A 26,108-nucleotide genomic window follows, 5' to 3' on the forward strand; every position below is an offset into this window, starting at 1 on the left:
AAGTTAGGATTCTTAGGTTTTTTTCTCCTCCTCCTCCAGTGGCTCTTACACTTCAGGCTAGGTTGAACTAACTACATAGCCAAAGATAGTCTTGAACCTTCACTTCTCCCAACCTCACCGCTGTGTGCTGGGATTATAGGCATGCCAGCTGCTGTGCTGATCTTTTTGTTTTGGGGGGGGAGGGTATGGGGGGGTGGTTTTGGACTTTTTGTTTGTTTGTTTTTTAAGACAGGGTTTCTCTGTGTAGCCCTGGCTTTCCTGGAACTTACTCCTTAGACCAGGCTGACCTTGATCGGTCTATCTCTGCTGGGATTAAAGGCTTGTGCCAGCACTGCCCAGCTGCTATGCTGATCTTGAAAGCACAGGCCTCTGTTCTGTTTTGCCATTTCACTGGCCACAGTGATTAACTTAGCTTCTTGCGCCTGTAGTTTCATTTGTAAAGTGAAAAGTCACATGTTTTCTGTAAGTGTCCAGATGATTATTTTTGGCTTTGTATATCTGAACTGTGTTGTATTGCTGTATTACCCAGGCTGGTCTCCAACTTCACGATCCTCTTAGGGCAGCCTGTGAGTGCTAGTATTATAGACACATTCCACTATGCCCAGCACTACGAGAATTATTAATTTGCTTTTTCTTGTAGGCTGCAAGAGCCCTCATGGCTCTCTAAGGAACATGATAGAGACTTGTGACTAGCTTATGTAAGGCTTCTAAAAGCAAATTGTGTACAGCCTTTAGTAATCCATGTTCTAACAGACAGTGCTGTAAGGGGGATGGCACACCCAAATGCAAAGCTTACTACACATTTATTTTTCTTCTTCACATCTTTTTGCTTCAACATCTACTGTAAAACTAAGCCGTTAGTTTTGTAATTTTGGGTGGCAGATCAGGTTGTGCCCAGCATAACTAATGCATAGGTCACAGCTCCATAGATTTGCTTTGTGTATGTTAGTTACATCCTGATGCTGTTCTTGTGACTTTATTTCCCAAATAGAGTTTATTTAGTAAGGAGTCTGGTGAGGAAGCAGTTTTGTGATGAATTGGATGGAGGGTTGTGTGCAGAGTAGAAGACATTCTTATGAATGTTCTGTAAATCTTTATGGGGACAATGCATGTGGCATGTATTAGACTTTAAAAGGAGCAAGTCACACACTGACATAAGTTCCTCTGACATATTTACTATATCACGATTTGTTAAAATATGTTTTCTTATATGCATTTCCTTTTGTGTGCATGAAAACATTCAGTGTAGTTTATTAACTGTAAAGTAACTAAGCATAAAATTGTAATGCCATTTTTACACTAATTTTTAATACTTCATTTATTAGCAGTCTTGCTTTACCAGTCTTTTTGAACAGAACTAATACAATATTTTGATGTGCCACAGGTAAATATTTCCATAACCTTATGGAGAGAAAGGACTTTGAGACATGGCTTGATAACATTTCTGTTACATTTCTTTCTCTGACGGACTTGCAGAAAAATGAAACTCTGGACCACCTGATTAGTCTGAGTGGGGCAGTCCAGCTCAGGCACCTCTCCAATAACCTGGAGACCCTCCTCAAGCGGGACTTCCTCAAACTCCTTCCCCTGGAGCTCAGTTTTTATTTGTTAAAATGGCTCGATCCTCAGACTTTACTCACATGCTGCCTAGTCTCTAAGCAGTGGAATAAGGTGATAAGTGCCTGCACAGAGGTGTGGCAGACTGCCTGTAAGAATCTGGGCTGGCAGATAGATGATTCTGTTCAGGACGCATTGCACTGGAAGAAGGTTTACTTGAAGGCTATCTTGAGGATGAAGCAGCTGGAGGACCACGAAGCCTTTGAGACCTCATCATTAATTGGACATAGTGCCAGAGTGTATGCACTTTACTACAGAGATGGACTTCTCTGCACAGGTAAGGACCTGGGTGAGTTGCCGGGGAGGGGAAGCAGTGTTCCTTCTCTCTACTAACTTACAAGGACTGATCCTTGTAAGCTCCCTCTTGAGAAGATCCAGCATTGCCTATACGGGATTATTTGTCATGGTACATTCCTCTGGGAAAGAGTCATTTTTCTGAGGGTTTGTGAGAAAAGCTTCAGATAGTCTTTTTTTTTTTTTTTCCCCAGACAAGGTTTTTCTGTGTAGCCCTGGCTGTCCTGGAACTCGCTCTGTAGACCAGGCTGGCCTCAAACTCACTGAGATCCGCCTGCCTCTGCCTCCCAAGTGCTGGGATTAAAGGCATTCTCCACCGCTGCCCAGCCAGATATTCTTTTAAGTATAATGTGAATCAGAAAGGTGTAGGTTACTTCTTACACTTTCCTCTGTGTTTGTTAATTTTATTTTATCGTGTAAACACTTTTTTTTTACATTTAGCAAGAACATTTTGAATGAATTATATCCTGTGTTTATTTCCTTGCCTTTAAAATGATGGGAAGAGACAAATTCCTTCCTTGGTCTAAAGTCCTGTAACCCTAAGAATTGGATGCTGAAAGTCTGGACATAGAAGCAGAGACAGCTGGATGTTTTTTAAACTGTTTGACACACCGTTCTGTACAGTCCACAAAGAATGATCTACCATAGCCGTACTTTCAGTTTTGAATGGGTTTATTGTCTGTTAGAGACTAAATAACAATCAGTAGAACAACCATCAGACTGAGCACTTCAGACATCTAGCAGAGATGACTGGGAGAGCAAACACAAGATAACACTATCAAGTTGGGGGCTTACAAACCTCCAGCAGAAATCAACTGGTAAAGTCAGCCAACTCCACCACCACCCCCAGGCAGCCAGCTGACTTTACCAAGTGAAAAGAGTCCTGCAGAGTAAGACTCCCAATTAAATAGCAGCAGGTGACATCATCAGATTGGGTGCTAACAGCATTCCTAAGAAACTAACTGGGGAGGTTGAGATGGTCCTTTATATTCCCAGTAGAGTCTTCTCTTCTCAGATAAGCTTCCCTGACTGAATACGTGCATTACAATGCCACTGCAGGCATTTTTATATTATGGGATAAACAGTAGTAATCTTGGTTGGAAATAATTTCCTTCTAGCTTTTTTGAAGGATGTCGTGTTTTTAAAACTCTTAGCTGCTTCCTGTTTTTTTTCTTCTCCCAGTTACAGAGCCAGGGGTCAACTTGTTCTTGGACAAAGTGCCTTGGAAAACACTTGAAATACATCTGCTGGATGTCATAGTTGCTTTTCTTTGGCTGTGATAAGACACTATGGCCAAATCACTTTATAAGAGAAAGCATTTAATTTGGGGTTTATGAATCCAAAGTCCATGATGGTGGCCATGAGCACAGCAGCAGGGAGGTAGGCAGGAATGGTTCTGGAGCAGTAGCTAAGAATATGAAGCAGAGAAAGCTGAGAATGACATGGCGTTTGAAGCCTCAAAGCTCACCCCCCATGACATAATCTTTCCAACAAGACCACACCTAAGCCGAGCATGGTCACTCTGGAGGCAGAGGTAGGTGGATTTCTGTGAGTTTGAGGCCAGACTGGTCTACAAGAGTGAGTGCCAGAATAGGTTCCAAAAAAACACAAAGAAACCCTGTCTCAAAAAACTAAAAAAGACCACACTCAATTCTTCCCAAACAATGCCACCAACTGAGGACCAAATATTCAATCATGTGAGCCTATGGGAGCCATTCTCATTGAAACTGCCACACTGGAGTATGGGACAGGAGAGCCCTCACAGAGTATACTTTTAACAAGCTTAAAGCATATGACAATGTACCTATATAATATACATTATATATACAACTGTTAAAGTTTTAAATTTTATGTTACTATAGAATTATAATGGATGTGTGTTTCTACAAATGGCTCTGATATGTGTCCACATTTAGGCAATGTCATTCCTTGGCTGTGTGTGGAATGGTTCTAGGAGTTTTTTGTTTGTTCTTAGATTTATTTACATGAGTGTTTTGTCTGCATGTATGACTACACACCAGAAGAGGGTATCAGATCTCATGGGATTAAAATTATAGACAGTTGTGTACCGTCATGTGGGTGCTGAGAATTGAACTCAGGATCTCTAGAAAAGTAGTCAATGCTCTTAACAACTGAGGCATCTTTTAAGTCCCCCAAATTTTTTATTTTTTAATTATGTATTTATGCATATGTCTGAGTTTGGATTTGTACAAGTTCATGTTCCAGCAGAGGCAAGAAGTGGGCACCAGGTCCCCATTTGTGAGCTTCTTGACATGGGGCTGGGAACCAAACTAGGGTCCTCTGCAAGAGCCATGTCTTCAGCCCAGTTCTGGTTCTTACCAGCAGTCTTAATGCCTGTTTGCTTACATCATGTACATTGTGTACAGATAACCATATTCATTGTTCAATCCAGAACATTTTGTTTAAGATTTATTTATTTATTATGTATACAATGTTCAGCCTCCATGTATGCCTGCAGGCCAGAAGAGGGCACCAGATCTCATTACAGATGGTTGTGAGCCACCATGCGGTTGCTGGGAATTGAATTCAGGACCTCCAGAAGAGTAGTTAGTGCTCTTTACCTCTGAGCCATCTCTCCAGCCCCTCCAGAACATTTTTTAACAAATATTCCTGGAGGGCCAAAACTATATAATTTTCACTTTTGCTAAGCATTGGTTGTTCCTTTGTGTAAATATATCATGTAGCTGTTTCCATGTTGGTATATATTCAGGTTTCTGTTTCATGACTTTATTTGCATCCCCTTCCCCTGCTTGGATTATTTACTTTTTGACAGAGGCTGGAGTAGAATTACCAGTTCCACAAGTGTGACTGACTCTCCGCTTACTGTCCGCACGTGTGCTGAATTGCTGCTGTGCGCACAGCAGGTGCAGATAATCTGCTTTATTAGTTAAGAAGTAACCTCTCAAGATTATTTTTAAATTGCATTTCTATATAAAGCACATATTTTCCCATGTGGTGACTTAGTCTCTGAAATGCCAGGCACTTTTTCAGTTTAATTAGTAATTTGATTACAGTATTTCATGGTTTGGCTTGTCACCCTGAACTTGCTTTATGCTTTCTATTTTTCCTGTAATTAGAACATAATCATCCATTTTTCTGTGCTTTGATGTCCTTTGTAGTTGTAATGCTTTCCAGTTGTATAAAGGCTGTAGCCTTTTTTTTTTTTTTTTTAATTAAGATATGGTATTGAAGCCAGGCAGTGGTGGCACACACCTTTAATCCCAGCACTTGGGAGGCAAAAGTAGGTGGCTCTTTGTGAGTTCAAGGCCAATCTGGTCTACAGAGTAAGTTCCAGGACAGGCTCCAGAGAAACCCTGTCTTGAAAAAAAGAAAAAAAAGCTATGGTATTGACTTGGCGTTCCACACTTAAATACTGGCAGTGGGCTCACTGTCTTCACAATCCCATTTCTTTCTTTTTTGGTTTTTCAAGACATGATCTCTCTGAGTACCCCTGACTGTCTGGAACTTGCTATGTCTACTAGATTGGCCTCAAACTCACAGAGATCTCCCAGCCTTTCTTTTTTTATTTTATGGGCGTTTTGCCTATGTGTACTTATGTGCATGCTTGGTAGAGGCCAGAAGAGGGCATCGATTCCCCTGGAACTAGAGTTATTGATAGTTTGTAAGCCACCATCTGGGTGCTAGGAATAGATCTCATGTTCTCTGCAAGAACGGCCAGTGCTAACTGATAAGCCATCTCAAGCCTTGACTCTAACTTTAAAAAATGTTACTCTGTGAGAGTGTGTGTGCATGTATGTGCTATTTTTAAGCTAGGTCTTGATATTTTAGCCTATGCTGTCCTGAAGCTTAGTACATAATATAGCTGACCTCCAACTTGTAGCGATATTCTTTCTGAGTTTGGGGATTACTGGCATTCACTAGTCATATGGTAAGCCCTAGGTTTGACTGAGAGACTCTGCCTCATAAGGAATAAAGATGGGGAGTGGTAGAGAAAGATTCTGGACATTGTCCCAAGGTCTCCACGTGCAAACATACATACACATACACACCCATACATGTAAGAAAAAGGGGGGAAAACTCATTTATTTGTTGAAAAAGTAAATGGGAAGTAATCCTCAAATCCTCTAGCTACTTGTTAATATTTGCTAGTGGACCCAAATCTGTATTTTTGTTTGTTTTCAGTGCTGGCGATTAGAAATCCAGGCTCTGTGCATGCTAGGCCTGTATTCCACCACTAAACCACGTTCAGCTCCCAAACCCTGTATTTTAAGATTAGTTTTTAGGGGCTGGAGAAATGGCTCAAAGGTTAAGAACACTGACTACTTTTGCAGAGGTCTAGAGTTCAGTCCCCAGCAACCAAGCACATGGTGGTAGCTCACAACCATCTATAATGAGATCTGGTGCCCTCTTCTGACCTGCAGACATAACATGCAGACAGAATACTGTATACAAGAGGAGGACTGGAGAGATGGCTCAGTGATTAAAAAAAAGATTGGTTTCTAAATGGGTATATATTATTTTTATTATAATTCACCAGTTTTGCATTTAAAAATTACATCATGCTTTTGAAATTGATCTAAAGTGTTAGCTAAAATTTCTAATGGCAGCATGCTTGAGACTTCACAGGTAAGAGAAATAACTTAGAAAATTATAGATGTGTTATTGTGTCTCTTTTTAAGAATTATTATTTTTGCCAGGAGGTGGTGGCACGTGCCTGTAAATCCCAGAGGCAGAGGCAGGCAATCTCTGAGTTCAAGGCCAGTGTGGTCTACAGAGCAAGTTCCAGGACAGCCAGGGGTACTCAGAGACACGCTGTCTTGAAAACAGACAACAAACAGAAAGGGCTTGTTTGGTATGTCCCAGGCATACTAAGTCAGACCAAAAATAAAAAAGAATTTTTATGTTTATTTGTGGGGGTGGGGGCTGGGGAGGCCAAAAATAGGTATCAGATCCCCTGAGCTCCCTGTCCCACCCCTCACTTCCTTATTTGTTTCTTTTTAAAAAGATTTTATTCATTTATTATGTATAGAGTGTTCTGCCTGCAGGCCAAGGCACCAGATCTCATTATTGATGGTTGTGAGCCACCATGTGGTTGCTGGGAATTGAACTCAGGACCTCTGGAAGAGCTCTCTGCAGCCCATAATTTGTTTCTCAAGAACTTTAATTTTCACTTGGGTGAATAGTGGGATCCTGAACTTGGTAGTGAAATAGCATTACCAAAGAGAGTGATGGCCACTGCTAATGATTGGCCTGGTCTGCGGGAGATGATTCTCCCTCTTTTCTGCAGTTTATTTCTGAAATGATGAGAGAGGAACCTAGTGTACTTTGCGACATTAATAGCTACTTATTTATGAAATGTGTGCCATTAGACAACAATGTGAGAGCCATGCGGGAGAAGCAGGGCAGTTCCTTTGCTCAGAGGGTACACATGCTCCATCAGGAAGATGACTTAATGTAGGTGAAAGTCTCCTGAGGACTGTGCCGGAGAAGCTTCAAATCTAGATTTTTGTGAAATGTGCTTATTATTTTTCAGTATTAATCTTTATCTGGATTTTAGAATATTGTGGCTAGGTCATGTTCAGCCTGTGGTAACCTGGATTGAGTGAGAAAACCACTGAGCCAGCTCCCCAGCCCTTAAAATGGGAAATACCAGAATTAAAAGACTTGGAATGTAAAAGAACAAAGTGTGTCCTTTTGATACCTTGTTACATGTTAAAGTATTAACACTTTTGACAAACAGAATTAAATAAAATACACTTCATTTTTTAAGTTAACCATTGGAAACAAAATTATATGCTGTTTCTATTGGGCATGCTATGCTGTTGACGACCTCTGCTTCTCAAGAGTGTTACTGGTGATAGAGAATTGCCTGACAACCTTTTAATCCCACATCTCTAAACTGGACTGCTTTAGCTTCCTTTTTGTGTGGGATTTGTCTTTGTATGCTCATTTCTTAATTTTTTGTGGTGTTGGGGTAGAACTCATAACCTTGAACCTCAGTGCACTGTGTATTCCAATAATGATCTCTTGGTGATCTTAAAAGTCTCCATCCTAGGGGGGCTAGAGAGATGACTCAGAGGTGAAGAGCACTGGCTGCTCCTCCAGAGGTTCTGAGTTCAATTCCCAGCAAAAGTCTCCATCCTAGAAGGCGCAAACCCCGCCTCTCATTTTATAGAGAGGAAAACGGAGACCAAACAGAGACCTAAATAGCTCTAATAGAGACTGTCTCTAATAGAGACAGTAAGGCAGCCTTCATTTCAGTGTCCTTGGAGTCTGTCCACATGGAAATCTTGCCCACAGTCTTTTACAAGTGATAGTTATTTAGCCATCCTCCAAACTCTGGCTCTTGACTAAAGGTGGATTTTCCTCCATTAGGATTTTTTTTTAATGTGTAGAGTGTATGTTTATGTCGCATGTGTGCTTAGTGCCCTCAGAACTCAGATAAAGGTGTCAAATCCCCTGGAACTGGAGTTACAGATAGTTGTGAGCCATCATGTGGGCGCTGGGAATTTGCTCTGAACCTTGGAGCCATCTCTCCAGCCCGTGGGGGATTTTGTGGCTGGTTTTGTTTAAACATTTTTCAGTTTTTGAAAACCAACTTGTTGGAGCTTTCCTAGAATACAATGCCCTAGTCAAAATAACTGTATTTAGTGTTTCTCAAAATGTCTTTTGTTGAGCCTCTAAAAGTAAAATTTGAGACAAAATTTAATAATTAGAATTGCAGACTTAATGAAAACTCAGTCCTGAATTACCATCATGATTAGTATAACTTTTCCTCAGAGGCCATGCTGTGTCCCGTGTGACTTGGGGCTAGGAGCCCTGAAGAAAGAACACATACATACAGTGAAGCTGGGATCGGGTGGGGCTCTCCAACCACAGTAACCCAGAACCTCGGTGTTTATTAGGTACAGCACAGTGGGAGGGTTCCTTGGTCTCAGTAGGAGGTGTCTTAGGCAGCCAGTCTCTGACTGTAAACAGCTGGGGGGGGGGAGGAAGCTGCAGTTCTCAGTCTCTGTACCATTCATTCATCAGAGACTGTACTTCCAAGGACAGCTTTGCCATCCCTTTTAGCCTGTTTAACTGTTTTGCCAATTTACCATGGGCCAACTGGTCTTGGAGTTGACAGACCTTACATATTCATTAGAAGTTTACACACTCAGGGCTTCCTCCACTCCCTACAGGTAGAAATGAAACCAACTTTTCCCTCCAGATTTAAACTGTCTGTGAGTTGATATGAATGTTTGAGGGTGATTTATCCCTAGTGTTCACTGAAGTTCCTTGACATCTTTCAGATGGCTCAAGAAATTGCCAGCTAGCTTATGTAAAAGTTACCCAGTGACCTGAGGCTCATCTTTATCCCTTTTCTGAATGGACTGTGCTTTCCTAGTCAACAGTCCTTATTTATTCAGGATTGTTAGGCAGTGAGTGGACAGGCATTCAAGTGTAAAGATGCAGCCATAGGTAAGACAAACACTAAAGTTAATATGAAAGCTCTGCTAGCCAGAGAAAGGAAATGTTGCAAATGGAAGCATAAAGAGGTGCCTTAGTCTAATATCCTACCTACAGCCCAGAAGATTACGAGAAAAGATAAGCTTGCTTTCTGTCCTAGTAAATTTAATGCCATTTTGAAGCCCAACAAATCACATTATTTTGTCCATGCTTTGGTTTTCTTAGCCATAAAGCAGAAGCACTCCAGAGAGGACTGACTGCCCTTCTTTAAGGTTTCTAGGACACACTAACCTTCCTGGTTTTTCTCTTCAAGGGTCAGATGACTTGTCTGCAAAACTGTGGGATGTAAGCACAGGACAGTGTGTGTACGGCATCCAGACCCACACTTGTGCAGCTGTGAAGTTCGATGAACAGAAGCTTGTGACAGGCTCCTTTGACAACACCGTGGCCTGCTGGGAATGGAGTTCTGGAGCCAGGACACAGCATTTCCGGGGGCACACGGGGGCGGGTGGGTTATTCTTTTTCAAGGGTCTTTACAATTACTTTAGCCATGCCTATTAAGATCAAGAGTCAAATACTTTGTATTTTATTTTTTCTTGCTTGCTTTAATCTGTGGTTTTCTCTTTATTACTGCAGCTATTTCCCTACATTTGGAATGATTTCTACATTTTGCTTTTTCTAAGCCTTCAAAACTCTCTTTTATGACCCCGTGTACTAAGAATAGTTGTCCTTCTCTCCCAGATTATTTCTCTTCCTGCACAGTCGCTCACATTTGCTCTTAGTAGATTTCCATCCTGCACACCCAAATATTCAGACCACTTTGTTTATTTATTCAAAGCTGAAACACCCTTGGGCAGTAGTTCATGGATTATATCTACACAGAGTACATCCAGTTAGTACTTGGCTGCTAAGTGAGTAAAACAAGCAACATCCTGGGACTAACATGAAAGAAATCTCTACTCTGGAATGTCCTATTACACACGTAGTCATAGTGACTACCTTACCTCCTACTCTAAGCTCCATAGGTCAGGGATTCGACTTATCTTATTTACTTTGATAGCCTTATGTTGTACCTGATACTACTATTTCTTTAGACCTAGCTCTTCTGCTACTAAACAACTCTCTTCAATATTATATATTTAAAGAAAAATTAATCTACTCTCATTTATTTGTTTTAGAAGTCAATGGTCCATAGCTAGGTGTGATGGCACACACCTTTAAGAGGCAGGCAGATCTCTGTGCTTTGGGCCAGTCAGGGCTACACAGTGAAACACTGTCTCAAAAAACAAACAAATAAGAAGTCTATGGTTTAATATGGATCTCATCCATTAAACAGAGTGATACTACACAGCATATGGATACCACAGCTTCTAGCAATTTCATTCCTTACCAGTTTTGGAGGTCCTGCTCTAAAAATGTTCTTCTATTTCTTGACACTGCTGTGGCTGTTAATCCCCTTTGCCTGGAGTGTTGCTTATTTTCTTAATACGCTATATGCATTCTTCTTGTCCCATCTCCAATATTTCATTTTCGGAAGTCCTCTCTCTGATGAGTAGTCATCATCTCCAGTGTTGCTCTAGCAAGAGTTAACCTCTTGAAAAAAACAACTTGTCTCTCACAGTTTCTTGAAGGAAGGGCCAGTTACCAATGTCCTTTTGAGTTTAGTAGACATTTAAAAACAAATACTGAAGCTGGGCAGTAGTGGCACATGCCTTTAATCCCAGCACTCAGTAGGCTGAGACAGGTGGATCTCTGTGAATTTGATGCCAGCCTGGTCTACAGAGTGAGTTCCAGGACTGGCTCCATTGCTACTGAGAAACCCTGTCTTAAAAAAAAAAAAACTGAAAATACTGAATATTCACTGCATGTCCTGAACTAATGTGGTTGCTAGGTGTACAACCTGAAGAAATTTAGAAGCTGTTGACCAAGTCTGACCTTTGAGATCCTTGTTTCTCTCTGCCCTGGCCTTTCTGGAGCCCAAGTGTTCTGCAGCTTATTTTCTTCACACTGCAGATTTTTTTTTTTTTAAGATTTACCTTTTTATTATACATAGAGAGTTCTACCTGCATGTATGCCTGCAATGCACCGGAATACATGGATGGTTGTAAGCCACAAAGTGGTTGCTGGGAACTGAACTCATGACCTCCAGAAGAACAGACCTTTGAGCCATCCCTCTACTCACCACATTGTGGATCTTAAAAGGGCTGCCTGTGCTGGTGTTTTCCTTTAAACCCTAAAAAGGGTTGCCATCATTTCCATCACACTGAAGCTGACACAAACAGAAAAGAGTATGTTAGTTGCAGGCTTTCTCATCCTTAGGATAAACTACAATAATAACAGTTTTGAAATAGATTTTCTTTGTATCTTAAAGCTACTGGTTGAATAGCTCAATTCTTAAAGTGCTCTGGTTAGGAAGTTACCTATTTGGAGAGTTAGAAGAATAAATGTTATTGTTTTTACAAAGACCCGTTGACAGTGAAGTGTTTTCACTCTGACTGTGTTGTGTGCACTAGTGTTCAGTGTGGACTACAGTGATGAACTGGATATTTTGGTGAGTGGCTCTGCGGACTTCGCTGTGAAAGTATGGGCTTTATCTGCTGGGACATGCTTGAACACACTCACTGGACATACTGAATGGGTCACCAAGGTAGGAAGACCAGGGGATGTCCTTTGTATCTGGCTCCTCACTGGTGGGGAATGGAGGATGATAGACCTTGTATATATTGTAGATGAATCATGGCAGAATAAATGAACTCACAGAGCATGGTGGTTAAGATACCTTCCTTGATTCAGAACTGTAATTCTGATTTTGAAAAGTGTTAGGATAGTAGTAGCACATACCTTTAATCCCAGCACTCAGGAGGCACAGGCAGGCAGATCTCTGAGCTTGTGGCCAGCCTAGTTTACAGAGAGAGTGTCAGAACAGCCAGGGCAACACAGAGAAACCCTATCTCAAACACCATCCCCAACAACAAAAAAGTGCAGTGCTTGTAAAATGTGAGATTGGGAGGAGCTGGGTGTTGCTCAATGGTAGAACCATGTACAAGATCCTATGATCAAGCACCATTATGACAAAAATATAGGGAGAATAAAAGAAGAAAAATGAGTTTTTAACAGAATATTGTGTTCTCATTTTCAAAATAAAATTGTTTCGAATGCAATATTAATGGTATACTTGTTGTGCAGACACATTTCTTGAGCTTATTATACTCTTTTCCAAGAGGCTGAGGATGTAGGAGTAAACAAAATAAACCTTGGTCCGATCTGATGGATTTTAATGTAATAGAAATGGTTACTATGGGGGCTGGAGAGATGGCTCAGAGGTTAAGAGTATTGCCTGCTCTTCCAAAGGTCCTGGTTCAATTCCCAGCAACCACGTGGTGGCTCACAACCATCCGTAATGAGGTCTGGTGCCCTCTTCTGGCCTGCAGGCATACACACAAACAGAATATTGCATACATAATAAATAAATATTTTTTTAAAAAGAAATGGTTACTATGTAGCAAATTCACAAAAAGTAATGTTTAATTGCAAATTAGTTCTGTGAAGGAGAAGTGTAGTGCAGTATAAGAAAATCTAGGAAGTAATTAGGAAAAGCTTTTTGAGACAGACCAAAAGGTGGCTAGGCAATAGCTGTGTAAAGAGCAGGGTATGGTTTACATATGCGTGTGTTCAGGGCCAGGAAAGCACCTGAAGAAGGCCAGTGCAGCCATGCTGTAGAGGCGAGAGCTGGCCTCATGAAGAGGTTGTGGACCAGAGTAAGGTTGGTAGATAGCAGAAGTGTATTGAGAAAGCTATTGAAAGTTATGATTTAAGGTCTGCTTTGATTTATGTATAAGAAACAATTTGAATGTGGAAAGCTGATACATAAACATGGCTACGAGATGCCTAGTTGGGTTTAGTCTAAGCAAAAGATGTAATGGCATGAAGGATCTACCTTTAATATAAAGTCACCTACAGTTAGTTATTCATTGTAGGTTAGAAAGAAGAGAGACTCAGAAATGCCTGCCAGGTTTTTATATTGGGTGGGTAATCTAAAATTTTCCCTGACTAGGTAAAAGTAAAGATAGGGAAGTTTGTGAGAAGATAGGTAACCACTGGACACATTCACTTACCAAACAGGAAAGTTATATGTCATAGGCAACCCTAAGTGAACCTGAACCATAGGTGTGGGCTCAGGATGATGCCTATGATGTGGACAAGTTCCTCCTCCCTTTATTACTTGGACTCTGTCATTTGCTAAATTCTTATGCACATTAGTTAGATGTTGGGGCAGCATTGAGCAGAGATGCCTGATGTGTGCTAACAGATCTTCAGGTCTCACTGCTCCTCTATCTCAGGCTTCTGAATGGTTCTGCTGGTCTATTTAAAGATTCCTAGGGCCTAACAATAGCAGGTGACCCCCATGTGCTGTAGAACTTTGCCTTTTCCTGTTACTATTATTTGTATGGTTCTATTTCATCTTCATTGCCATTTATATGAAGTAAAGTCATAGGTATTTTATCTAAAAAATGAGTAACTGAGAAACAGTAAGTCTGGTATAGCACATTGGTAGCAGCTCACTTAGCATGTAGGAGGCTCTGGGTTCAGTCTCCAGCACTAAGGAACAGCACACGGGCTGCTCTGTTTTCTCCAGGGCCATGGTTAGCAGATCTCTGTGACAGATTGCAGGGTCTTAGTCTGAGCCTGGTGCTTTTCCTTTGTGGTGCATATGCTTCTGAAAACAGATCATATCTGTCTACATCTGTGTGCAATTCATGTTCCTTATTTATTTGTTTGTTTATTTATTTATTCATTCGTTCATCCATTTATTTATTTATTTATAAGAGCTGAGTCGTTTTAGGTAGCCCTGGTTGATATGGACTCACTATATAGACCATGCTGGCCTTGTTTTCACAGAGATCTGCATGTTTCTGCCTTCCGTGTGCTGGGATCAAGGGCATGCACTACCTCACTTGGCTCCTTAACGTTTAAGTTACCTGCGGGGTGTGTGTGTGTGTGTGTGTGTGTGTACGCAAGAGAATGCAATATCGAGGGTCAAATTGGAGCCTTGTGTTTGATAGGCATGCAATTTACCACTGAGCTACATCCCAAATGTGCACTTTACAATTTAAAAATTAATCCTGATGTTAGCACTTCCTAATTTAAAAAGAATAGGAGTAAGTGCTTCCAACACTAGACATTGAGATACAGCCAGTAACAGAATCTGTTTGTAGTAAAAATGTTAAGAATTAACCTAATAATGAGTTCCACATCATATTTTCTAGCATAGCATATCAAGCTCATTTTCTTATTTTAAAGATTTATTTATTTATTATGTATACAATGTTCTGCCTGCATGTGTTCCTGCAGGCCAGAAGTTGGCACCAGATCTTATTACAAGTGGTTGTGAGCCACCATGTGGTGGCTGGGAACTGAACTTATGACTTCTGGGAGAACAATCAGTGCTCTTCACCACGGAACCACCTCTCCAGCCCCTCAAGCTCATTTTCATATTTTAATTTAAAAACAATATAAAATTAGCATAGGGACAGGGTGGTAAGTTCTCTGTATAATATAGATGCTTATGCTTATAGGTGGTTTTGCAGAAGTGTAAAGTCAAGTCTGTCTTGCACAGCCCTGGAGACTACATCCTCTTAAGTGCAGACAAATATGAGATTAAGGTAAGTCTTCTCCCTCTGTAATTTATCTCATCAAAGGGGAAAAAAAATAGCATATAAGGAAAACTAAAAAGGTATGACAAAAGCTAGGCATGGTGGCACACACCTTTAGTCACAGCACTGGGAAGGCAGAGGCAGGCGAATCTCTGTGAGTTCAAGGCCAGCCTGGTCTACAGAGTGAGTTCCAGTCACCCAGGACTACACAGAGAGACCCTGTCTTGGGAGTGGGGAGTGGAGGGATCCCTGGGACTTGCTCATTAAGCCAAATTGATGCACTGCAGTTCTGTGAGACACCCTATCTCAAAAATAGGGTGTAAAGTGATTGAGGATGACACCAACATCAACTCCTGGCTTCTGCATGAACTCACACCTGTGTTACGCACACTGATGAGTGTACACACAAAGGAGAAAGCACTAAAAATTGTTTTCCACATACTTAGTGGTTTTTGTTTGATTTTTGTATTTTGAGAGGCTCAGTCATGTAGCCCAGACTGACCTCAAACTTGCAATCCTGCCTCAGCACTCTAAGCACTAAGATCTTTTCTCTTAGATCTAAACTACAAAAAGAAACACTGATTTATTTAACAATTTACCAAATATTTACAAGACACATGTTTTTTGAGACAGGGTATCTATGCAGCCCTGACTGTCCTGGTACTTACTCTGTGGACCAGGCTGGCCTCGAACTCAGAGACCCGCCTGCCTCTGCTTCCTAAGTATTGGGATTAAAGGTGTGCATCACCACTGCCCAACTGACACTCCATTTCCTTGCATTTTTAAACCACCTTTGTAGTAGGCATTATCTTCATTCAGAGAGGTTAACTTCTGACCTAAAATCACAGAAAATCAGGACTTAAACTTTGTAACTCTTGACTAAAACAAGAGTCTTGACCCTGTATTTTCTTTGTGTCTGTTAGCAGGTGCCACTTTTTTTTTTCTTTGAGCCATGTTATATAAATTCTAGCTTTTCTTTATTAATAAGATCAATCATCTTCCCCCTTTTTTTCTTTTTTGGTAGATTTGGCCAATTGGGAGAGAAATCAACTGTAAGTGCTTAAAGACTTTGTCCGTCTCTGAGGATAGAAGTATCTGCCTGCAGCCAAGACTTCATTTTGATGGAAAATACATTGTCTGTAGTTCAGCGCTTGGTCTGTACCAGTGGGACTTTGCCAGTTATGATATTCTCAGGTAATGTTTCCTTGGCCCATGTGCTGTGCCTCTGAAAGTCTGTACAGTTCAGTGGTGTAAAGAGAAGATCTGAGTGTATGTGTCAGTGTCTTCTTCTGGAAAGTACCACATCAGTTAACAGTGGGGTTGTGTACACTGCATTCAGGCAAATGTTTTAGAAGCACGTGAGAAAGTATCATATGCTGAGACCTAAAGATCAACGTTCTAATCCCTCCCTTACTCTGAATTATGAGCCCCTTCTTCCCTTTCAGGAATCAAAACCTTATTCTGGAAAATGGGAGATGTAGATGAGAAGACTTTTCCAACCTCCTTCAGGTCTAATATTTTAAGTTCGACTTCATCATCAGTTGAACTTATGCACTGTTATTTGGTCCTGACTCCCAGTGGAGTCTAGTCAGTAAGTGGCCTTCTGTTGACTAGTGACTAGGTAAACTAGATTCACTTCCTTATAAAGACATAAGAGTTTCAATGGCAATTTTGTGCCCCACTGAATACTGTTGACCCCTTCCTAGGAAGTGGAAGGGTTTTGGGGGGGTTTTGTTTTGTTTTTTAAAGGTTTATTTATATATTATATATACAGTGTTCTGCCTGCATGTATGCCTGCAGGCCAGAAGAGGGCACCAAATCTCAATACAGATGGTGGTGAGCCACCATGTGGTTGCTGGGAATTGAACTCAGGACCTCTGGAAGAGCAGCCAGTGCTCAACCACCAAGACATCTCTCCAGCTCTGGAACTGGAAGTTTATGTTGACATGTTTGAGTGCTGTATGATAAATTTATGGAGAATTTACTTTGATTAAAAAAAAAAAGTCTTGAATTTAGGCACCAAAGTCTTTGGCTTTTTGGCACCTCTCATCTCAAAGATCTGAATCCTCTCCTATGGTCTGTGTGTTTTTTGTCTAAATTTCTCAATTCTGTGATCAGGTTTTTTATTTATAAATGAACCTAGTACAGGAGCTGAAAATCTTTTATTAATAACTCAGAAGCCCTTCATTAAGGACTGTTTGAATTTGTGTAGTCTCTTGTATTGCACACCTATTAATAATTCAGTCAGTACTGTGTAGCATAATTCAGGAAACAAGAGAATAAAAAATGGAATAGAAAAAACTGAACACTGTCGTCATTGTTTCTATCATGACAAATACAGTCTAGGTCAGCTTATACAGGATATGACTCTAGTCCTCTAGTATGACGTCATTGTTTCTATCATGACAAATACAGTCTAGGTCAGCTTATACAGGATACGACTCTAGTCCTCTAGTATGACGTCATTGTTTCTATCATGACAAATACAGTCTAGGTCAGCTTATACAGGATACAACTCTAGTCCTCTAGTATGACGTCATTGTTTCTATCATGACAAATACAGTCTAGGTCAGCTTATACAGGATACGACTCTAGTCCTCTAGTATGACGTCGATGAGCTCTGGCTCCCTGGTCTCAGCTACAGCCTCATTTGCATCTGAGTCAGAATAATTAGTTAGGTTTCAGAGCTGTCAGAATCACTTCTAGGGTAATCATGCTTTGAGAAAAGGATAAAAGCAGCCTAAAAGTATAAGGGCCCTATATTCTACACCTCCTAGTCCAGCATTCATCCAGCCACGGCTGTATTATCCAGATAGCAGGCATAAGCCAAGGGCACCAAAACTGAGGACACTGAAAGAACTTGAGCCATAGGTGCTGTAATTTTGTAACTTGAGAGGTGTAGCAGGAGAATCTGGAGTTCAGAGTAATCCTGAGCTAAATAGTGAAGCTGAAGGTCAGCCATATGAATACTTGTCTCAAAAAACAAGAAATCAGTGAGATCAGAGTGAGTAAAGGCGCTTGCTACCAAGCTGACCATGTGAGTTTGATTCCCAGAACCCGGAAGGTGGAAGGAAGTTGTCCTCTGAGCTACACACACACACACACACAAAAGCATGCACGCACGCAAGCACATGCCATTGTTTCAGTGCTTCCTACCCAGAATCCTGAAAGTTCTATTGATGTTCTAGAATTTGAGCATGCTAACTTTAAGTAATGAACCTGAATGATTGTTTGCTGGTAGGAAGTGCTAGGTTTAAAGTTAAAAGAAGACAGTTCTGTCTCTGCCTTTTTCCACCTCCAAACACAAATAAAACCTTTTTGAAATCCCAGCACAAATCCTGCAGCCTTGGTTCCTAGAACCTTTCTAGTTTTGAAGCTAACAAAAAGCAAACAAACAAAAAGCACAAATGGCAGCATGTTGTGCACTTTAGGTAGAGAATGGCTGTGATCTTGAATAGCCCAGGACCCAAACTGCCTGTAGGAATTCCTGTTTCCACATCTAAAGAGGTCAGAATTGGGCTCTGCATCAGCACGGCAAGTCCTGTATTCTATTCTGCAATATTGTATTTTAATCTTGGAAATTAACTCCTCACAACCTAGTTTCCACAGACATCCTGCTTTGAATTGATGGTGCTGGGATTACCACCCCCCACCCTGCTTCCTTTTGGTCTTTTATATGAATTTTCTTCTTTTCTGTTCTTTGTACCACAGCTTTATTTGTTACAAGGGATTTATTGAACACTTACCTGTAAGTCAAGCATTCTGAAATACACAGGGAAGCAGCAGAAACATTATACCAAAGTCATGGAAATAACTGACCAAGAAGAGAGAAGACCAACATGTAATAGCTAATTATAGGGCTTGGTAGCTTAGTGGTAGACATCTGTCTAGTTTGTCTGAGGCTTTGGGGGGCTTAACTCCCAATACCATAAAACAAACTAATAACATACAATTTTTTCTTTCATTTTTTTATTATATACAAAAATATCATTGATCAGATGGAGTGTTTAGCTTAACTAGATATATGCTGTTCTTGAATATTCCATTTGGTTTGGTCTCCCCCCCCATTTTCAGTCCAGGTTACAGTATGTGCTCTGGTCTAGTTTTCACACTAAGGACCAGCAGTTTTTGACTATTTCACTACTCTCATAGAATATTATCCTGGTAGGTTTTTTTTTTGTCCTGCCCCTCCCCCCCCACCCTCTACACACACACACACACACACACACACACACACACACACACACCAACAAGGTTTCTCTGTGTAGCCTTGGCTGTCGTAGAACTCACTCTGTAGATCAACTTAGTCTTGAACTTAGAGATCTGCCTCTCTCTGTCTGGGATTAAAGGCATCCACCACTATTCCTGATTCACAGCTTCCTTTTTATCAAAAAAATCTTACTAGCTCTAAAGTTGCTTAGGAATTTGATCTATAGCAAAGTTGCCTTCTGTTTCATGATTCTGAACTCTCCTCCTTGTAGGGTCATCAAGACACCTGAGGTAGCAAACTTAGCCTTGCTTGGCTTTGGAGATGTCTTTGCCCTGCTGTTTGACAACCACTACCTGTACATCATGGATTTGAGGACAGAGAGCCTAATTAGCCGCTGGCCTCTGCCAGAGTACAGAAAATCAAAGAGAGGCTCCAGCTTCCTGGCAGGCGAAGCATCCTGGCTGAATGGACTGGATGGGCACAATGACACGGGCTTAGTTTTTGCCACCAGCATGCCGGACCACAGTATTCACCTGGTCTTGTGGAAGGAGCATGGCTGACACCTAGAGCTACCACCGCTGACTGACTTTGGGTGCCAGGGCTGCGGGTTTTGGGTGCAACGTCTGTGGCAGCCAACTGCATGAACCAAAGTTCTCACCTAAAGGTATCATCGCGCAGTGCACAATCATTTATCTCTGTTTGCCAGGGCTGGGGCGGGAGGGCTTGTCTTACTGACATACACCGCAGCATGCTAATGAGGTACACATTGACTTACTTCATTTGTACTTAGTTACATTGGTCAGTATAAGAGGTTGCATTTTTGGATTTATCTTTCTGAGTGGAATATGGAGTAAAGACAGTTAAATGATTCATTAACTTGCTAAATGATTGCCTATAAAATCACATGGAGTCTGTTATTAAAGTTTTCTCCCATAGTCTTTGTTTGAAATTGAAGCAAAGGTGCTATGATATTGTTAGAGCAACTTTCCTCACATGAGGCTTTAATTTTACAAGAGCCCTTGTTAAAAGACCCGAGTCTTGTGACATTCATTAACTTTCTACTAGGCACTGTTCTACAAAATATCTTCTAGTGCAGATCCGAGTCTGCTGATTGACAGTTTCAGCCTCATTGTAAACCACAGTTCTTGGCAGAGGCAGGATTGGCTATTGTTAAGATGTGAGGGTTTTCTGAACTTTTCGTTTACATGTGGAGAAAGCTGGTCTGCTCCTAGCTGGTGGCACAGAGATAACCTGGGATAGTAAGAGCCCAGAGCTGGAAGATTATGTCAGTCATGTGCTTTCTCTAGCTCAGTTTTCTGGGGTGTGTGGTCAGGTGTTCAGCTAAGATTCCTCCCAGGCTTAAATATACACATGTACACACATGAATAAGCATATGTACATGTGCATAAATATATACATGTACACACATAAACATCTATTTTGAGATAGAACTATACTAGTGGGGCTGGAGAAAGATGACTGAGCAGTTAAGAACACTGGCTGTGCCAGGCAGCAGTGCTGCATGCCTTTAATTCCAGCACTTGGAAGGCAGAGACAAGTGGACCTCTATAAATTCAAGGCCAGTCTGGTCTATAAGAGCTATTTCCAGGACAGCCAGAGAAACCCTGTCTTGAAAATTTAAAAAAAAAAAAAATTCCCAAAGCATTAGTTCCAAGGGGTCTGACACCTCATACATGCAGACAAAACACCAATCAATGCACATAAGAAGAAAATAAAGATTGACAGCACAAACAGATGAATCTGATAAAACTATTTCCAGAACAGGGGAGGGAAAAAAAAAACTTATTAGATACCCGCCTCCCAATTTCCTAGTCAACTACTAAAAGAGAATTCTAACTTCTGTATAGGCTGGAGAAGTGACTCAAGGGTTAAAGGGCACATACTGCTCTTGCAGAGTTCCATTTCCAGCACCATGTGCCTGTAACTGCAGCTCCTGAGAGGCATATATACACACATATGCCTCTATGCATACACACACACACACACACACACACACACACACACACAGTGGATATAAGTTCAAGATCAGCCTGGTCTACAGAGTGAATTCCAGGATAGCCAGGGCTACACAGAGAAATCTCATTTCGATAAACCAAAATAAAGTTGAAAAAAGCACACAACAGGAGCTGGAGTGGCTTAGCAATTAAGAGAGCTTAATGCTCTTGCAAAAGACTCAGGTTTGATTCCCAGCACCCACATCAGATAGCACATACCACCTACAAAACCAGTGTGCACACACACTACACAGAGTGCACATAAATTCACACAGGTACACAAACATAAATATTAGCAAGTATCTTTCCAAAAATTAAGTTCAACTCTCTTACCACAATAAAATAAAGTACATCAGTATTACAATGGAAGCAGGAGAATCATACCAGCTTGGGCTACATGATATTCTGTATCCAAAGGAAAAAAAATGCTGGTGAGATGGCACGGCACTTGAGATTGTACAGATCTGAGTTCAGTTCCCATCACCCACATCTGACAACTCACCTGTCTGTAACTCTAGCTCCAGAATGCCCTGATGCCTCTGGCCTCCAAAGGCACCATGAGCACATATTGCCCTCCCCCACAAATTAAAAATAAATTTTATGGGCTGGAGAGATGGCTCCGGAGGTTGAGAGCACTGACTGCTCTTCCAAAGTTGGGTTCAATTTCTAGCATCGACATGGCAGCTCATAACTGTAACTTCAAGATCTGACACCCCCACAGAGACATATATGCAGGCAAAAGAGCAATGCACATAAAATAAAAATAAATAGGGCCAGGTGGTGGTGATGCACACCTTTAATCCCAGGACTCACAAGGCAGAGGCCAGTTTGGTCTACAGAGCTAGTTCTAGGACAGCTAGGGCTGTTACACACAGAAACCTTGTCTCGAAAAATCAAAAAATAGATAGATAGATAGATAGATAGATAGATAGATAGATAGACAGACAGACAGACAGACAGAATTTTAAGAGAAATAAATCTTATTTGTTTGTTTTTAAAGAAGGAAGGGGAGAAAGTACAGAGCAGCCAGGCATGGTAGTTTAGGCTGCAACATTTTAGAAGGGGAATCAAGAGGATCAGGAGTTCGAGGTCATCCTCAGGTACTTGGTGGTCTGGAAGCCACCATGAACTTTAAGATTTATTTTTTGCAGGCAGTGGCGGTGCACACCTGTAATCCTAGCACTCAGCTGGGTCTCTGTGAGTTCAAGGCCAATTTGGTCTACAAAGCAAGTTTTAGGGCAGCTAAGGCTACAAGGGAGAAACCCTGTCTTGAAACCAAACAAACAAAAAAGACTTATTTTATGTATATGACTTTTTGCCTGAAACATGTGAAACATGTGTGTGCCTAGTGCCTGCAGAGGCCAGAAGAGGGCATCACATCCCTTTAACTGAAGTTACAGAAGGTTACAAACTGCCATGTCCTTGCTGGAAACAGAACTTTCAGGCCCTCTGGAAGATCAACCAGTGCTCTCAACCACTGAGACATCTCTCCAGCCCCAACAAGAACTATCTTAAGATCTTGTCTCAGAAAGAAAACAAAAATTACCAAGCAGAAAAAAAGACAAATGACTGGAAGATGCAGATGGCTGAACATGAATACCAACCATGTAACACATATAACACAAGTTAGGTACTTTAACACAGACAGCATATGTGGTCTTAAACATTTTGCATATTGTTCACTGATTGAAGTATAACTTAATGTATCAAATGAGAGAGAAAAAAACAGCAAAATCTTCCTAAGAAATAAAATTCACCAATGAGACATAATTTTTTCTTCAAATAATAGTTTTAAGCCCATAGTTTAAGATTATTATAAAAACAGCATAAAAAGAATTCAAATGACCATGAATTTATCCACTACATAATAAAGTTAATGAAGTAAAATAGACACTAGTTCGGGTGGTGGCAGCGCGTGCCTTTACTCCTGCAGCATTAGGGAGGCAGAGGCAGGTGGGTTTCTGTAAGTTCAAGGCCGGTCTGTCTACCGATTTGAGTTCCAGGACAGTCAAGACTACGCGCACGCAGAGGTTTGTTTAAACGATGTCTAGGAGTGAGAGGGCTTACACTAGCAACATGGAACTAAGGTGTCTGGGAGTGAGGGGGCTTACACTAGCAATATGGGACAAACACGAATGGGGACTAAGCACTAGCTTTAGCGGAAGCAAACACGTTTGCAACAGCGGGACACCAACGGCTTGCTCCCGTTCCCTTCAGTCCTTTACCACTCTCTGCTTGAACTGAGTGAGACCTCCTCAGAAAACCGAGAAAACGACACTTTGGCTTACGGGGGAAGAGCTCAGAGGTCCTAACACATTGGAACTTCTAGATAAGCGACCGCTTGTCCACTAGCTGAATAACCTACTCAGAAATCGGACCCACAGCCAAGTGAGCAGAAGAAAACGAACTCCTAAGACGCAGTTTAACGGAGTGGTGAAACAGAGGCGACCTGACTCTCCCATCACGGTCACACCGGTCCCGCCCACCGGCTTCCCAACTCGCAGGGACTAAGCTGCGGCTACCCGCGTCCCTGGAGCAGACGGCAGCTCCTGTCACCTCTGCTGGGAGGACCCCTTCCCGAGAGCGCTGCCCGCCGGGCTCGGCCGGGCTCCATCCCCGGGAGACCGAGCGTGTCCGAGTGGAAGAGTCTTCCAGCAAAGCTACTAGGGCTGGGAGTCCCGAGGGGCCGGGGCCGCACATCCCCGGGATCCCCTCAGGGAGCCGCGTCAGCATTCGGGATCGGGTTCCCCTGCTCCTCGGCGTCTCGCCGTGTCGGACCCGGTCGCCTCGCACCGCGGAGCGCCCCCCGCCGCACCGGGACCGGGTGCCGGGTCAGGGTCCGCCCGAGGGAGAAGGGCGGGCCGGCGGGCGCCCCGCAGCCGGAAGGGGCTTGCCTCGCAAGTAGGCCGGCCTCCGGCCCGGCTCACCTTCAGGTCGTTCTCGGGAAGGTACTTGCACTGCCGCGCTATCTCCACATACTTGTCCAGATCTAGCGGCGCCATTTTAGGGAGAACGAGCCACAGCGGCGGTAGCTAAAATACCGGAGGTAGCGGCGGAGGCCGAAGCCGAACCCTTCTTACGTCACGTCCGACCCGTGAGTGGCGTCTGCGCAGCGTCCTCAAAACCTGACTCGCTCCTCTCAGGCCGAACTCCGGGTCTCTCAGAGAATCCTGCTGGGACCCGTAGCTATGTGCCGCAGGGAGTGCTGGGACTTGTAGTTTTAGTAAAACCAAATGCTCTTCCTGTCCTACTCTTCAAAGCTTTTCCCTGGGAAGATTACGAAGTGGGTAGCTAGGTTTTCTCTAGTGTTATGCCCAAATCCAAAAAGTCCCCGCAAAAGCCAACAAGGAGACCGAGTCCCTTATGTAAAAACAAAGAGCCTTTATTTTATGCAAGTTTGTAAACTCGGTCTCTCCGCCTGTCCAGAGTATTGGAAGAAACGGAGAGCCCCGAACTCGGTTAGAATTGGGTTTTTATAGTAGTAAAGGTGGGAGTGAGGGGTTTCTGAGGTTTAGGACCCCTGAATGGCTGACATTTGTCTAGGGGTGTCCTGGTGAGTGTATGTTAGCAGGTGATCCTATCTATAGCTGTTGGAATGTTAGGCATTTCCTTTGGATGGTCTGTTCTTGGGTGGTGCTCAGGTAATCTGTTTGTGGTTCTTCCTGCAGCCAGGTATTGCTTCAGGGTAAACTACTGAGACTCAGGCCTCCAGTTAAATTTGTCTAGCCGAGTCCTTCTCTGGCAGGTGATAATGGTTGGGAGTAAAGAACTTCCTTTGGATGACCTGCTCGCTCATACCTAGCTCTCATTTCTACCCTGTAAAGCACCCTGTCAGCATCTTCAGTTACAGTTAGGATAACTGTTGCCGACTTTCCAGTGAAGACCTGGCCTAGACGTGTGAAACAGATTTTAAATCCCCAATTCTCCGGCTTGGAAGAAAAGAAATAAATATTAAAGCATTTCTTAAGCTAAATTCTATACAAATACAGGTTTGTTTGTTTGTTTTTTTCCTGTTCAATTCTGATAGGAATACAAAGCTTCCACTTATTACTTGCAAAGTGATCAAAGTTATTTGAGTTTTCTTTTGCTTTGGTTGGTTGGTTTTGTTTAAGCCTTCTCTTTAGCCCCTTTGACTCCCATTTTAAAAACAGAACTCAAACATTCCTACAAGAATTTAGGAATGCGATTTCTATTCTAAAGGGATTAGTACCTACAAGGTAAACTATCCGATATTCCAGTTTTTCTTGTTAATATACCTCTCTAGCATGGCATCTTGAGGTAATCCTAGTCAAAAGACCCAGGGCCCAGCAAAGCAGTCTGGAGCTCTCAGCAGTAATTGCTGTCTAAACACAAGTCAAGTACGTGGCAGAGCCAACCTGGCCTTGGTCCTCTTTCCAGAAGGAAAACAAGTGAGTGTATCCCTCTAAACTCTTCTTCGGAAGCCATCGGGAGAGTTTTTATTATTTACAGGAAGTCATACAGAGTCCAGGTGTGGGAAACATATTGTTAGGAATTTTTTTCTAATGCGAGCTCTCTGCTGAAGCAAAAATCTCAATCAAGCCAAATTAAAAATATCCAGGTTTAATGGAATTCCTGCGCCCTCGGGTGGCCCTGAGGGGGAACCGGGAGAAGGCTAACACTAACAGGTCCACCAGGAGGAAGGAAAAGGGACCTTACCGTAAAGCAGTTTAAGTAGACTGGGGGGGGGTAGTGGTCAAAATTTTGGCGGGCTCCTCTTGACACTCTTCCGGGGAGGGGTCAAGGCTTGGCGGGCACAGGGACAAGGCCTTCAAAAATGGAGGCCAGAGACCAGGACTTGGGACTTACACATATGGCAAAGCCAGCAGCCTGGGCTACATAAAGATACACTCTTTGATTCAGAATTGT

At 42.2% G+C, this 26,108-nt stretch overlaps 1 protein-coding gene and 1 long non-coding RNA gene across 3 annotated transcripts; one reads left to right on the forward strand and one right to left on the reverse strand.

Annotated features, from left to right (window-relative positions):
- The first annotated feature begins 1,404 nt into the window (after nucleotides 1-1,404).
- On the forward strand, nucleotides 1,405-20,141 carry Fbxw2 (F-box and WD repeat domain containing 2). The gene is made up of 6 exons (XM_048432200.3): nucleotides 1,405-1,894; nucleotides 9,656-9,850; nucleotides 11,856-11,989; nucleotides 14,919-15,005; nucleotides 16,021-16,190; nucleotides 19,478-20,141. The coding sequence occupies exons 1-6, from the start codon at nucleotides 1,405-1,407 to the stop codon at nucleotides 19,764-19,766; spliced, it is 1,365 nt and encodes a 454-aa protein (XP_048288157.1). The 3' UTR covers nucleotides 19,767-20,141.
- On the reverse strand, nucleotides 1,890-24,369 carry LOC148118657 (uncharacterized). Of its 2 annotated transcripts, XR_015735825.1 has the most exons (4): nucleotides 24,149-24,369; nucleotides 15,665-15,832; nucleotides 11,525-11,611; nucleotides 1,890-3,319 (listed from the first exon to the last, which is right to left on the reverse strand). It is a non-coding gene; the product is annotated as an uncharacterized LOC148118657 (long non-coding RNA). The 2 variants fall into 2 exon arrangements; XR_015735824.1 differs by lacking the exon at nucleotides 1,890-3,319 and having other exon boundaries at nucleotides 10,152-11,611.
- Nucleotides 24,370-26,108: the final 1,739 nt, after the last annotated feature.

This window comes from Myodes glareolus, chromosome 21, assembly GCF_982192425.1.
Source record: "Myodes glareolus chromosome 21, mMyoGla1.1, whole genome shotgun sequence".
Classification (NCBI taxonomy): Eukaryota; Metazoa; Chordata; class Mammalia; order Rodentia; family Cricetidae; genus Myodes; species Myodes glareolus.